This window comes from Notamacropus eugenii, chromosome 1 (genome assembly GCF_028372415.1).
Source record: "Notamacropus eugenii isolate mMacEug1 chromosome 1, mMacEug1.pri_v2, whole genome shotgun sequence".
In the NCBI taxonomy this organism is placed as follows: domain Eukaryota; kingdom Metazoa; phylum Chordata; class Mammalia; order Diprotodontia; family Macropodidae; genus Notamacropus; species Notamacropus eugenii.
In genome coordinates this window covers 477,178,991-477,195,017 of record NC_092872.1, presented here as the reverse complement: position 1 = coordinate 477,195,017, position 16,027 = coordinate 477,178,991, and the positions used below count along the sequence as shown (strand labels likewise).

At 42.4% G+C, this 16,027-nt stretch overlaps 1 protein-coding gene across 3 annotated transcripts in view; it reads left to right on the top strand.

The window, feature by feature from the left end:
* The window catches only part of COL27A1 (collagen type XXVII alpha 1 chain), a 242,942-nt gene that overhangs the window by 130,620 nt on the left and 96,295 nt on the right, over window positions 1-16,027 (top strand). For all 3 annotated transcript variants that reach the window (XM_072632427.1, XM_072632426.1, XM_072632425.1), the window contains exons 22-24: window positions 1,489-1,533; window positions 2,630-2,683; window positions 4,968-5,012. In XM_072632427.1, coding sequence (XP_072488528.1) covers window positions 1,489-1,533; window positions 2,630-2,683; window positions 4,968-5,012 — 144 coding nt within the window. The remainder of the gene's footprint in view (window positions 1-1,488; window positions 1,534-2,629; window positions 2,684-4,967; window positions 5,013-16,027) is intronic.

Genomic DNA, 16,027 nt, shown 5'->3' with positions numbered 1-16,027 from the left:
GTAAGTGACCTCACCAGGATCCAAACCCAGCTTCTTTCTCTCCAGATGGCACTTTCCACAGCACCAGGCTGGGTAGGGAGTAGAGCCAGGGATATGTTCTTTGACATCAAATTTATTCCTCTTTCCAGGTATTCATGGGGAAGTTTAGTACATTCCAGAACCTTTTTTAAAACCTAAGAAAACCCTCCATGCAGTAGTTTCATCACTGCAGATTTCTTCTCTGGTTTTGACATTGTATAATAGTATTGGTGGCTTAGCTGTTTAAAATATTTTCATGTAAACGGCTCTGGGCTTCATTTTCCAACGTATTCTTTCTCCTTCTTCAAACCCTGGTGATACTCTCAACACAGTCCCCTTTCGGAGGGCAGGGATTTTGCCTTGTGCTTCTTTGTGTCTTCTGCAACTTTTAGCTCAGTGGCCTGTACCTTGGTTTTTGTTATTCAGCCCTGTCCTACTTTTTGTGACCCCATTTGGGGTTTTCTTGGCAGAGGTACTGGAGTGGTTCGCCATTTCTGTCTACAGCTTATTTTATAGATAAGGAAACTGAGACATGCAGAGTTAATTTTGTTGATTTGTCCTGAGTCACACAGCTAGGAAGTGTCTAAGGGAGGATTTGAACTCAGGAAGATGAGTCTTCCTGACTCCAGGCCCAGCACTGTGTGACCTAGTTGCCTTGTACTTATTTAGTGTTATGTCCTTCACATTGAAGATACCTACCCAGTATTATTACCTAGTCAGCATTATATGTTGTGACATTTTCTTTTGCCCCTTCCCATTGGTAAGGAAGTGCTTCATTTGTTATCCGCACTTTCAATCACAGATACCATTTGTAGATGACTGGCCAGGGTTAGGCACATGTTATGTAGCCAGGTAGACCACATGAACTTCAAAGCCATGGATTTGGCCTGTAGAACTTGAGTCTAACACACTAACTCTGCAAATACACTTATCAGAAATATTCACCTAGATGTTTCTAGTGAGAATTTGCTCTTCCTTCCAGTCCATTGAGGTCTACAATTCTCCCAATAGATTGAGGTTGGTCATAGGCTCACTCAAAGACAATCTCATCTACAACGTGGAAGCCAGGGGGCCATGAGATGGTGTGAGTCCTTTCTCCTGAGGCTAAAGGTGTCAAGGCTATGCCCTCCTGAGAAAAATGTTCTGAGTTCACTATTTTTCTAGGGCCATGGACCATTTTAGGGCTATTTTAAAGTGTTACCCAGTTACAAGTTTACCCAGTAAATTGTCTTCAGGATGAAGGTATGCAATAGCCAGTACCCATTTCCCCTCAGTAGCTTAGCCCTTCCCTTTAGAGATGCTCCAAGTACTTTGCAGGCCTGTTCTCCTTGGGCTAATTAGTAACCATGGGGAAGGAAAGAGGGAAACTCGCCTCAGGAAGTTTGTGTCATTGTGTTGGCACGAAGCTAATGGAGCTCCCTGACTTTGTGCTCTCCATCTCTTTTTCCTCTTCTCTCCCTTGGTCTTTAGGGAGATGAAGGACCAATGGGGCCACCGGGATCCCCTGGGTTAGAGGTAAGTGTCCTAGTCACTGCATCATGTGGAATTTTTGGTAGATCCAAGTTAGGCATGGTGGAAAGGGGAAGACAAATACCCTGAGAATAAACTTGGCTGGTGTTCGTAAGAGCACAAGAAAAAGCTAGAAAAACTGTCTCTGTTGTCAGGATGCCAAGTTCACCAACTTTTACCTTGGCCTAACCAGTAATCCCTTGGGATCTTAGGCCTGGAGGAGACCCTGATTAGTCATCTGATCTAGCTCTCTGCGTCAGACAAGTAATTGCACAAACCAACTGATGTTTGAAATAGCCTCGTGTTATTTTTTCCAGTTCCTTTTTAATCCTGCCTCCAGCACATACTGGCTCAGTTACCCTGGGCAAGTCATTGAGTTTCTCCGTGTTCCTGGCAACTTAGAAGTTCTCTATATCAATTAAGTCAGAGGTCCAACCCCTCTCCCTAACCTATTTTAATTTTTACAAAGCTTTATTTGATCTGTTTCACTTCTCTTCATTCTCCCAGCAATCTGTAGCTGGAATTGGCAGATATTATAATCACCATCCAACAGATGGAGAAACTGAGGCCCATGGAGCTGCAATGGCTTACCCAAGCAATGCTTGACTAAGTCAAATAGTCAAACTGGGAGTAAAATCTGGTAAAATCAGGACCTGTCCAAAGCCCTTTCCACCATATTACTGTGCCTCTACAAGACCAACAAAAGGATATTTTGAATAGCTTCTCTTCGTGACATTGTAGCCTCTGTTAACTGCCCATGTTAGGGGTCTGTTCTGGCTAATATGGAAATATGTTTTGCATGACTTCATGTGTATAATGGGTATCATATTGCTCACCTTCCTGATGGCTAGAGGAGGAGCTAAAGGGAGGGAGAAAATTTGCAACTCAAAATTTATAAAAGTAAATAAAAATAATTTTAGAAACATATTTTTAAAGTTCTTGCTCTCAGTAGACAGATTTAAAATAATGAAGGGTCTGTTACCCAACTCTTATCATTCTTCATGTACCTGTACTGTTCTCAGGTACCCCCGGTAACCAGAGGGCTTCAGTCATACCTCTTACCTTGACTTTGTCCTCCTTCCAACTCACTTTTGTTTTTCAGGGTCAACTTGGCAGGAAAGGATTTCCAGGAAGGCCTGGCCCTGATGGCTCCAAGGTAACAAGGATTTTAGAATGACTGTGCGACCAAGACTAGAGATGCTGGGGGATAGGGACTTGGAGAATAGGGGTCTGACAGTGGAGATGAGTTGAGTGATGGAGAAATCAAACAGCACAGAGCTTGAAACCAAGCCCTGGCCTACGTGCCCATGGGTAAAAATCTGTAATACTAACAAATGACAGTAATGATTAGGACAACTCAGGTGGAAATCTTTGAATCTTTGGTCACAAAGCTCTTCTACTTCCTTGATTTCATCTGATCCTCACAACATCCCTATAATGTAGACAAGATAGGGATTATTATTCCCATTTTATAGTTGAAGAAACTGAGGCCCAGAAATGCCAACAGGTTCTCCCACAGCCAAATAGCTGCTAGTAAGTGGAAGAGCCAGGCTTGGTTTTTTTCACTATTCTCAACATTAAGCACCAGGTCTCATGAGTAATTTGCTGTCCCCGGTACTCTGCCTTCTGTTCCCTTTCATGCTAATGGGATACTATGATGGGGAGACATTTGTACCCTCAACTCTGTGACAAAGAGGGGTATGCAAATGATGCATTTTGTGTGGAATACCAAGAAGGGGTTGTAAATGCAATCGACCCAGTCGAGTTTTAAAGTTAAGGGATCGGGAAAACTCCTTGCTAGGCACAACCTGTGGTCAGCAGCTCCACAGAGGCCTGGACCCTTCTTTATGCATCTTGGCTTGGTTTCTGTGGCAGAAGGAATGACGAGCCTTTAGCATATTACATGTTGTTTTACAAACCCATGTGGCTTCCCTTCTCTGTTTGGTTCTTTCCATGTTGCTGGTCTTGTGGATATGATGGAGGTGGGGGGAGGAGAGGGACATTGAGGTTTCTTATTTTCCCTCCATGTCCTCTGGGCCTTAAAGTAACAGCCATTCCATCTCCAGGCTGTGGGACCAGTCAGGCAAGGTCAAGAAGGGATGAAAAATTCAGACGTGATAGACTCATAATGGCTTTAATTAAGGTCATTTATGGGTGTTTGAGAAATAGAATGTCATAGCTGGAAAGAACCTTAAACATCATTCGGTCCAAGACCTTTATTTTACATAGGCAGAAACGGGGGTCCAAACAGGGGAATTAAGTTGCCTGGAGTCATATGGTAAGTGTTAAAGCCAGACCTAAAATCTGAGTTTCCTAATTTCTAAGCCCTGTTTTCTTCACAGGATGTCCATGAAGGTTGAGTCATAGAAGATAGCTGTGCCCTCCCGCTAGTGGTTGATGTTCATATTCCTGGATTAGGTGGTTACTGGAGCTGATTCAAGGGGCATTTCTGATGTCCTTGTGGAATGTTCATGCCTAGGGCTCTGGAGTCAGTCAGACCCTGCTGTGAATTAGCATGTCTTGTGCATGGGACCATATGCATAAGACATAGTCATTGTGGACACAAGCCAAGTAGAAGCAGGCATTGAGCCCCATTACAATGTGTGAACTGGTAGAATGGAAAGGATACTGAAATTAGAGTCAGAAGACCTAGTATTGAGACCTGTGTGATCTTGAGCAAGTTCATGAACTGTTCTGGATCTTCATCTTTTACAGATGAAGGGGTTGGGCTAGATCACTTCTAAGGTCCATCTCAGCTCTAAATTTAAAATTCAGTAATCTATGGCTTATCTGTCCCTTAATTCTTGCCCTCCCTTGTTGGAAATGACAATCAGCTACTGGGAAGAGAATGAGCATTTATGTAACATTTACTATGTGCCAGGTAATCTGTTCAGAACTTTACAAATATTATCTCACTTAATCCACACAACAACCCTGGTAGATAGGTGCTATTATTAATTTCACTTTACAGTTGAGAAAACTGGGGGAACAAATAACTTGCCTAGGGTCATACAGCTAGCAAGTGTCTAAGGATAGATTTGAACACAGATCTTTCTGACTCTAGGCCCAGCACTCTATCCATTGAGCCACCTCATTGGCTGTAGATACAATCAACTCTTGGTTTTCTTATCTCTGGTCTATTCTGTTCCCTGTTCTTCTGTAAAATTTTATTCTACAGTCTATGATGGCCTGTGGCCAAGATAACTCTGTCTAAAATGGCAAAGTATTGGGAGGCAGAGCCGCTACAGCATAGAGCCCCTTGGAGAAGGCAGCTTATTCCACAGCTCTGGAGTAATTGACTGAAAAATTCTCCTGAGCCCTGCATCTGAGTATTCCATAGAGAAATCAGAAATGGACGTGACCACGGTCCAGCTATTAGCCCCAATGGTTGGGCTTCCTTCTCTAATCCCCGGCTGACTTTTGTCCTGGTCTCATTGCAGGGTGAGCCAGGAGAATCGGGCCGGCCTGGAATAATGGGTGAGCAGGTATGTTATTGACTTTCTTTCTAATTTCACTCCCTTAAACTAGCGCAGGGGTGGGGAACCTTTGGCCTTAAGGCCACATGTGGTCTTCTAGAGTCTTGAGTGTGTCCTTCTGGCTGAGTCCAGATTTTACAGAACAAATCCATCCCTGAACTAGTGCATCAGCCCAGCCTTGGGACTCAGGGCGTGATTATCCATCCAGCATAAGGGTTCCCTAGTTGCTTCCCTTCTCTTCCTCTTCTTTTGTAAGTTTTTGGCCTTTTCACTGCTGGTTTTAATCTCCCTTTGTGAATGGGTCCCTATTATTGATGAAAATCATGATAATATCTTACATGAGTATAGAACTTTTATTTACAGCTAACAGAGCACTTCAGCTACATCCCCCAACTTATGTTATAGTAGCTCAATAAAAAGAGAAGTATTATTCCTAATTTACAAATAAGGAAACTGATGCCCATACAAGTAAAGTAATTTGCCCACTGTTGCACTGCTAATAAATCAAAAAGCTGGGACTAATCTTCATCTCCTGATTCTAGTTGGTGATGAATAATAGTGGCCAGTAATAGGTATTGGACTTGTGACTTCACTGGTGTACAGAACTCCCAGGTGAGGAAATGCCCTCTACCAATGCAAGTTGGCACCCTCTCTATAACCTATAGCCTTTTTTTTTTAAGCCAAAGGAAAACAGAGTTTATTAAAGATTCACCATCTTGGGTTGGCTCTTAAGGAGCTTAAGCATTTGTAACGCTTGTATTCACAAGCGGGCCAGATACAATCTCAGCTAGGCAGAGTCTGAGCTGGATTGGATCTGAGCGCCTTCATGGAGGCGAGATGGAACTAATACAGAAAAGACTATAGGAGGGATCTGGGGGTGGTCTGGTAGTCCAGGGTGAGAGGAGGAGGGGTTTAGAGAGGGTCTTGAGGAGAAGTCCAAGGAGAATAACTATAACCTTAAGAGAGCTGTCCAGAGGCACGGAGAATTTAAGTGACTTGCCCAGGATGTGTCCAACTTAGAACTTGGACCCAAGGTCTTCCTGATTTTGAGGCCAGATCTCTATCAACTATGGCACACTACCTTGAAATATATCCTGTCTTTATATATTGTCAGTCAGTAAGCATGTATTAAGTGCCTGCTACGTGCCAGATGCTGCTAGGTGCTGATGCTGATGCTTACATTGTCATGTGACTCTCACAACAACCCCACAAGCAACTAGACCATTATCTGCATTTTTATAGATGAGGAAATTGGTTGAAAGGGAAGACATTACTTTTTTGCAGCCACAGGTCTAGGAAATGGCAGAGGCCAGACCTAAATTCGATATTCAGTATCAAGCGCCAGGCACCGTGCTAAGCCCTGGAGACACAAAGACAAAAATGAAACAGTCCTTGCCCTCAGGTAGCTTATATTCTACTAAGAAATCGTGTGTATGCAAGAAAGTTTAAGACAATGAAAATCAGGGAGGCAGAGAGCACTGATGATTGGGGGCCAGGGCCCCTAAGATGAGGGAAGACTGGGAAGGAGGAGGCTTCTGAGCTGAACCTTGAAGGAAGACAAGGATTGAGAAGGACAGAGATGAAAAAAGAGAGTATTTCAGGCCTGTGAGATGGCTTGTTTGAATGTATGGAGACAAGGAATGGCAGGTCAAGTTTGGAAAACATCTAGCAGTCCAGTCTGGTCACCTGGTGGCTATGACTTTGTTGGAGGCTCTAGCAAAGGCCTAAGCAGAAGAAGAAGTCATCACTGGTTATGAGAAGGATCTGCAATGATTCATTTATCCAGCAAAGTTTGCCCCCACTCCAGGGATATCAGAGACCTAGCATTGGGGATATTTGTGGCTGGATCCAGACTGTGTTATCTCAGTTACTCCCAACTAGGCTCACTAATCTCTGAAAAGTAAAATCTCCCTGAGGTAAAGGGATGAAGCCCTTCCAATATTTAGGCAAGACTTTGACTTTGGATGAAGCCAAGATAGAGAAAAGCTACATGTTTGTTTCCCAGTTCTCCATCTTCCTTGACCCGAAACCTCCTTGGAGAAGCCCTGTAAGGCATTATTCTCAGAACTGAGGTAGAGAAAAGGAGTCTCTGGAAGCTGACATCCAGGAGCCCTGGAGGAATTATCCATAATGGAAAAGCCTGGACTTGGAAGGGAGGAGGGGGACCTACAACGTAGCACCTAACCAATTTGCCTCAGTTTGGGGATGGGTTGGAGAACTGGGGGAGAAAGAGCAATCTGGAATTTTAAAATAATTCCAATGTTACTTAAGCATGTTCTGGAGGAAAACTGAGAATTTAGAAGGTCCATAGATACCTTCGTTTTTTCCCTATTAGAACAAATTTTAAAAAGAAATTAGTGAATTTATTTCAGCGTCATAGTAGTGATAGGTACTCAGGAAACAAATACATAATGGCAATGAGACAATAATGATTAGTATTTACACAGCAAGGTTTGCAAAGTGCTTTACATGTATTATCCTATTTGATCCTTACAACATGCCTGTGAAGTAAGTGCTGTTATCACCATTGTACAGAGGAGGAAACTAAGGTTAGAGAAGTTATGACTTGTTCAGGGTCATACAGCTACTAAGTGCCTGAGACTGGATTTGAACTCAGATTTTCCTGTCTCCAAGTCTAACCCTCTGTGCTGTACATCATCTAATTGTCTAGCATTGTTGTTGAGTCATGTTCAACTCTATGTAACCCCGTGGACCATAACATGCCAGGACCTTCTATTCTCCACAATCTCTCGAAGTCTGGTCAAGGTCATGTCCATTCCTTCCATGACACTATCTATCCATCTCATACTCTGCTGCCCCCTGTTCCTTTTGCCTTCAATCTTTCCCACCATCAGTGTGTTTTTTCAATAAGTCCCATCTTCTCATTATGTGGCGAAAGTATTTAAGATTCAGCTTCAGTATTAGACCTTCTAGTGAATAGCCTGAATTAATTTCTTTAAGAATTGAATGATTTGATCTCCTTGCTGTCCAAGAGACTCTCAGAAGTCTTCCCCAGTGCCACAGTGTGAAAGCATTGATTCTGTGGCACTCAGCATTCATTGCTACTGGAAGACCATAGCTTTGACTATATAGACCTTTGTCAGCAAGGTGATGTCTCTGCTTTTTAGTATGCTGTCCAGATTTGCCATAGTTTTTCTTTTCAAGGAACAAGCTCAAGCAACTTTTAATTTCATGGTTCCAGTTGCCATCTGCAGTGATCCTTGAGCCCAAGAATTTAAAATCTGGCACTGCTTCCAGTTCTTCTCACTCTGTTTGCTAGGAAATGATGGGACCAGTGGCCAAGATCTTCATTTATTTTACATTAAGCTTCAAGCCAGCTTTTACACTCTCCTCTTTCACCCTCGTCGAGAGGCTTCTTAATTTTTCTTCACTTTCTGCCATCAGAATTTGCCTAGTAAATATTTGATTAATTAAAGAACAAACATCGTGAAACTAAAGGTGTCCTTAGCTCTTCCTACTAGCAGGCAGAGGAAATTTGGAGAGCATTCAGGTCCAGTTGGATGGAAAATCCCCAGGAGCTTGAGGTGGAGATGACCATTTCTCTGAGTGGATTTTAACCACAGCTTGGGTTGAACCAAGGAATGGCCATGTCTAGGAGAGTACCAGGGTCACACAGCAAGTATTTGTCGAACTTGAACCCAGGTCTTCCTAATTTGGGAGCCAGCTCTCTATCAACCATGCCACACTCTCTTGAAAACTATCTGATATATGTCAGTCAACGAGGATTTAATAAGTACCTACTATGTGCCAGGCACTGTGTTAAGCTCTGGTGCTTTCACAAAATTATCTCATTTGAGATGTCTCATTATCTCAATGTTCTCTCTGCTGGAAGATGTCACCCTGTATCTTTATGAGGAGGTTGCTTAGGGGGCTTCTCCTAATTCAGAACAGAGCTCAGACAATTGAGGAGGAATTCATCAAGAGGAAGGAGGAAAGCTGACTTACTCTATGTAAGCTCAGCAGACAGGAACTAGGACCAGTGTGTGGAAGGTTCACAGAAACAGATTTCAGCTCAGTAGAAAAGGAAGAATGTTCTAATGATCAAAACCATCCAATCATAGATGAAAAGTCTGCCTTAGGGAAATTATGAGCTCCTTTGTAGGGGTAGTGCTCTAGTAAAGGTTGGATAGCTGTGTGTTGGATTTTCTGTAGGGGGTTCCTATGTTAGTGGGAAGAGAGACCATGGGACAGCTAAGGTCCATTCTAAGGTGGCCATGTACTGAGTACCTGCCATGTACAAACCTCTGTACTGTATCTATGAAGGTACAAAGGAGCAAAAGATATGGTAATTGTCTTCAAGGGGCTTACTGCTGCATGAAATTTTAAAAAGATATTGTGTGATGTTGATGTACATGCATACAATCAGCCACAGGACCTTGCCTCTGGTCATCACTAAGTGTAACTGGAGGTGTAAATGGAGCTGGCCACAACGCACCCTCCCTTGGATCCTTTTCACATGCCCACCTCCAGCTGCAGGTGGCTCTACTCTGACATCTTTCCCTCCTCCAAGACCTCCCTTGATGTCCATTTAGCCAAATTTGACCTGGATATAGTAGGCAGTGGGAGACACAGTCTGATTTGGTCTGGCAAGGAATGATGAGATCTCATGGAATATCCCATGGAGATAATCTAATTTCATCATTTCCCAGTGTTTGGGGGAGAGGGAAGCATAGTGGCAGAGAAGGTGAAGACCCCCAAATGAGGCAGTCATTAAAACACAAGTTATGGACAAACCCATTTCCTTCCCTTCTTCCCCATCCATCTTGCCTGAAGCAAAGGAGCAGAGAACTGTGGCTTAACTCCTTTCCAGTGGGTCAAGAGGAGTAGGTACTTGAGCCACAGGTGGCCTTGGAATAGCTTCCTTAGCAGCCCAGCTTCAACCCTTTCCTTTTCCCCCATTCACCCTGTCTGCACTGTGTTTGCTCAGAGGGAGCTAGGAAGGAGTTTTTGAATTGTGAAATCTGTATAGATATTTTGCATTCTTTGACAGGAACAATGATGCTATTAATGAGAACCGACTTGTGCTGAGTTGCTGGGCACGCTGGTCTCATGTGATTTTTCTATAGTCTGTCCCAGTGCCATGAATGGTTCCATAGAACTAACTAACAAATAGTCTGTCTGACTCCCCCAGGGGAACTGTGAGCTATTGGGTTCCTCATGGTTATCTGGAGCCCTTTGAAGGCAGGGACTGTCTTTTGCCTCTTTTTGTATCTCCAGTGCTCAGCAACGTGCCTGACATATAGTAGGCACTTCTTAATTGCTTTTTGATTGATTGATAGTAGAGGATCCTTAAAGCAGATGCAGAATTGCAAATGAGAGGATGGTTCTTCATTGCCCTGACCTTCCTTCCCCTCCCACATTATCTGTTGTTGTCCCATATGATCATAAACATAGAGCTCAAAGAGACCTTGTAGATCCATTCAGACCAAAGCCGCTTGACATATTTTGTTGTCATAGACCCACTTGACAATCTGGTGAAGCCTATGGAGCCCTTCACAGAATAATACTTTTAAATGCATAAAATAAAATATATAGAACTGCAAAAGAAAATAAATATACTGAAATACAGTTATCAAAACATATTTTTTTAAAGTTCATGGATTCTAGGTTAATAACCCATGAGATCCATCCCTTTATTCCACAAGTAAGAAAGTTGAGTTCCTATTGCTTCTAGGATCAAAACCAAATTCCTCTGTTTGCCATTTAAAGCCCTTCACAATGGTCCCCTTGCTGTTTTTCCAGTCTTTTTACACGTTACTCCCCTCCACGCACTGTTTGATCCAGCTTTCTTGCTGTTCTTCTAATAGGATGCTCAGTCCCCTGGCTCAGTGCCTTTCTAGAGGCTGCCTCCCTTGCCTGCAGTGCTGGATCCTTGTCTCCACTTCTGAGAATTCTTTTCTCCTTTCATGACTCAGCTCAAACTCAAGCTTCTATAGGAGGCCTCTCACCTCTCACTCCAGGCTGCTGGTGCTGTGCTATCTAAGGCTACCTTTCATCTGCTCTGACTCGCAGCTCAATCCTTGTAAATGTATCATCTCCCCATTAGAATGTGAGAGCATTAGCTTAGAAGGTTCTGTGCATCTGAAAAAAAATACTTTTTCAGTTATTCCTTCATTTGTACTCTGTATATCTTGTTTTCATTATTTTATCCTTGCTATTTCCCTCATTAGAGTATAAGGTTCTTGAAGGCAGGGACTATTTTTGCTTTATTTTTTTCTTTGTCTCCCCAGTTAGCTTAGTGGCTGGCACATAGTAGATACTTGCATAGTGACTGGTGCATAGTAGGTATTTGATAAATACTCACTGATTGATTGACCAAGGTCACACAGTAAGTGCCAGAGCTAAGACTTGAACCCTGGTTGTCCAATGCCAAATCTAACAGACCTTTCAAAGTGAAAGGTCTCCTCATCAGTAGTCCTTTTGGCTAAGCCAGTAGCCAGAGTAAAGACATAGAGCCAGGACTGCTGGGCTGGCAGCTTCTCCAAGGCACAGACCAGACTTTTTTTCTGCTTTTATATCTGGGCTAGAACAGTGCAGTAGGTGCTTAATAAATACCTGGCAACTTATCTTGAGCCTAGAGCTGATATCGTTAATCAGCTAACATGGGAGCCGGAGTCAAAAAAAAAAAAAAAGAACAAATATTGAAAAGGGAACGATTAGGATGTAAGAGTTCTGTAAGGGACGTTAGAAAAGTGATAACTGGAAGAGTCCTTAAAGGTCCTCTAGGCTCATTTTCCTGGTGGAGAAAGTGGGGCCCAGGGGCAGAGAGTGGTTTGGTTTCAGTTGTACAGTGAATTATTAAAAGGTCTGGGAGGAGGCCCTAGATCTCCAGACTCAGAATCATACATTATGAGTTGAATGAGACCTGAAAGACCGTAGCCTAACTCCCTTATTTTACGGATGAGGAAACAAAGATACTCAGAGATTGTGATTTGCTCACAGTTATGTAGTATATCACACAGTAGTGAGAGCTTTGAACTTGGAGTCAGGAAACCTATAGTCAAATCTTGGTTATGACCATATATTAGCTTTCTGACCTGCTGCCAGCTTCAGTGTCCTCTCATGTAAAGTGGGGCTACACCATTCACTTTACAGGGACATGGTGAGGAAAGCATTTTGTTAGCCTGTCAATGCTATATCTAAATGAGTTAATATTGATAAGTAACAGATCCAAGGTCCAAGTCCAAGCTTCTTGACTTTCAGGTCAATTTTATTTTCCCTCCACCTACTATATTCCCAGTACTTAAGGCGAAGATTTACAACCAAGCCATCTCTCTATTAGCAAAACTGAGAGTATGTGTCGTGCAGGCAGTGGACCAAGGGCTTCACAGTACCTACACTACACTTGGGATAGTGTAGATCTGTGGGGGGAATGTGATACATCTCATGGCATGAGGAAGTGTTCAGGTTGTTGTCTCTTTCCTCCATGGTCTTCTGCCTTCATCTGGAGACACTTGGCATAGAGGTAGCCTAATGTAATGGATAGAAAGAGACCTGGATTAGGAATCAGGATACCTGGGTTCATGTTCCAGACCTACCATTTGCTACTTATGAGACTTTGGGCAAACCACTTTCTATTTCCAAGCCTTGGTTTTCTCATCTGTAAAATGGGAATAATAATACTTGTAACACCTGCCTAGAGAATTAATGAGACTATATATGGTGCTTTACAAGCTTTTAAGATCCCTATTAATGTAAGCTAGTATATTTTATAAATGAACCTATAATCTAAACAGTGTAGAGACCTCAAATATGGAGCTTTCACTACCAAATGCAGACCTGGTACCTTCTTTTCAACTTACAGTCTTAGAGAATTGCTGTTAATTATTAATTATTATCAATTAATGTCAAATGTTAGGACCCAGAAGGGAATTTCTCCTCTTCTGCTTGGGTGCTAAGCAGGAGAAGCTGACAGGGTCGTCAAAACCAGGTTCTTAGAAAGAACATGGAGAATCCGCAATCATGGCGGCCTCAGCTGGGAGATTTCTGCCCTAGTCTTCCAGGTGTTTTCTGGGGTGGTGTATTTAGCAATATGCATGCCACTAGGCTGGCCCCAGGAGGCCTGACTGTATGAAAGCTATTCATTATAATTCTGTTTGAATTCTTGTTAGAGGTTTATGACCTGTCTGGGATCCAATACCCAGTAACCCATAAATATAAAGTAGCTATGAAATTTCTGCTTTTCCTCAGCCAACCTGGCAGGGAGTGGCCCCTTAGCACAGAGCTTCCTTGATGTACTTCCATTGGCATTCTTGGGATGGGGCCCCGTGCAGAGTGACCATCTGTCGTTAACCCTTTGACTATGGGGTCCCAAGGAGTCACTGGCAGAGGTGAATGGAAAGAGACAGTCAGAAAACTTGTTTCTAAGATGTGACTGGGAGTAATAATAGAGAAAGCAACCATCTCTACCCTAGAAGTCCCATGAGTGCAGAGCAGATGCTTCTGGGCTATTCAGAGCTTTCAGAATCAGAGGAAATTGTTTCCCTCAGAGCAGGCAAGGAGAAATATTCTTTGGCGAGCAACAGCGTGTTCCCCTTTTCCATATTATGTCTCAAGCTCCAGGACCATGTGCCTTTTTCTTGCAAGCATCCTCATACTGTGCCTTAGAGCATCCACAGAATTCAGACTTTCAAAAGAAAGGCCATTGTGTTCATCAGAATTCTTAAGTCTTTTCAACCAGTGGGTTTTTTTTTTATAATTTTGTTGTTATTATAGAAATTGTTCTCCAGGTTCTGCCCATTTTATGTCAATTCATAACAAATCTTTCCAGGTTTGCCTAAAACTGTCTTTTTTCTTCCTATCTTAGAGCATTCCATTCCATTCTCATACCATAATTTGTTCAGCCATTCCCCACTTTATGGGATACCATCGTAGTCAGCAGTTTTTTGTCACTACAAAAAGCTGCAATACATATTTTTGTGCTTGTGCATATATGTCCTTTCTCTCCTTCTTTGATCTTCTTGGTGGTATAAGTTTAATAATAGTATGGGTAAGTCAGAGGGAACATCATATATTTGCAGGATATCTGAATGGGAAGAGACCCCAGAAGACATCTAGTTAATCTCCTCATTCTTAAGAGGACAAGTCAGACCACCAGTAAGTGGTAGAGCTCACATGCAAGTCCAAGATCACAAAGTTAGTAAGTGTCTGAGCTAGCATTTGAATTCAGATCTTCCTCCTTCCAAGTCCAGTGCCGTATCCACTACACCAGGCAGCTTCTCTATGCTCTCTTGTGTTACTTACAAATAATGGTGTCTCTGCACTTGTTTCTGGCATAAATGAATAGTGTTCTAATTGTTGTTGTTTAGTGATGTTTGACTCTTTGTCATCCCATTTGTTGTTTTCTTAGCAAAGATATCCAGCTCATTTTATAGATGAGGAAACTGAGACAAAACGAGGTTAAATGACTTGCCCAGGATCACACAGCTAGGAATTGTCTGAGGCTGGATTTGAACTCAGATCTTACTGATGGCAGACCTACTGTTCTACTTAGTGCCACTAGCTGCCCCGTGTGCCAGTGTCACCAAATAAAATCTAACCGTGAAGTCCTTTGTTTTGGTTCCTTCATAGCAGTACTATTCTTCTGTTTCTGGGCATTGAGGGGGGATGATTAGCTTCCTAGAAAGTGGCAGTAGGTAAAGGAGGATGTCTGAATTGTCCTGGGCCTTCTAAAGTGGGGAGGAGTTATAGAAAGCCTCTGTTCCAAATAAAAGGAAATAAGTGTAGCCCATCCTGGAGTACACTAGCATTGAAGGTGGAGTTGCTGATTCATCTCATGCTGTTCCATCAAGTGCCATCTAATTCAGTGAATAAACCAGGACTAATACTACATTTGCCTGTAGTAGGCATTTGATAAATATGTGTTGAATTAAACTAAATTAATTTAATGTGAAAGAATTTGCATTTCTAGGAGAGAAAAGGTGGAGAAATACAAATTCTTTTCAAAACTTTTTCTCCCTCCCCCACCCCCACACATGCCCAGTGCCCAGCGCAGTCCTCTTGCTTTACAAACATCCATTGAATGTCGAATGTTCTTTCTGTATTTGGCAACAATTTTATGCCCTCTTAAAATCTCCCTTTGGATCATGAAGAGTTAATCAAATGGTTGGTTACTTAAGGTTCTTCTAATTAATCTGCTGATAACCATACAACAGTACAATGTATCAGAGCAGGTAACTTCTTTTTCCAAATGGGTGCAAATAAGTATCACTCACTTCTTGCCAAAAATTTGGCAGATTAAGAAGCAGGTCTTAGTATGTTTTAAAATTCATTCTGCAAAAGAAGTCATCCGCTGAAAACTGAATTGTGTTGGCCCTCTACCCCCCATCCCCCATTCTCTCTACCCCTAAAGCCATCTTTGCAAAATTCCATCAAACCTCATCTTCCAGTCTCCTTCAAAGGAGAAAGCAAAGGGTCTACTGGAAAGGGAATCAGATACCCGAGCTTCTAAGTGCTGTCTGTCTGTATGACTTTTTTCAAGTCCCTTACTGGGCTTTCTGTCCCCATCCTTTTCCCCCCTAAAATGGGAATAAACTTTGAATTCTGGCCCATAGGGCAGGCATTCTTAGAACACAGAGTAATTTTACCACGACAGTTGAAATTTAAAGGAACACCAACAATTATTATGTGTTCCCTTTCAATAATGAGAAGAAGAAAGGTTTGCAAAGATAGTAAAAGTTCTCAGATTTCCAGATTTTGATCAGCTTTCTTGGCTTGGTCTGTGTACATTCAGTTTCTTTATCCAGGTGCGGGATTTCTTGATTTCTCACTTAGTAGCAACAAGGACACACAGAAATGGGAACAAAGTCCTAATGGGACAGCTTCTTCTCATTGCTTCCAGGCTATCTTTCCCCCTTCTCCTTTGAATTGTATTAGATCAGAGGTATCATACTCAACTAGAAAAGGAGGCCAATAAACCCTTTATAAGGATCCCTTAGAAAACCATGTATTAGTGTTATCTATGTTCTATTGCATTTTTATTCATTTTGTGAAATATTTTCTAA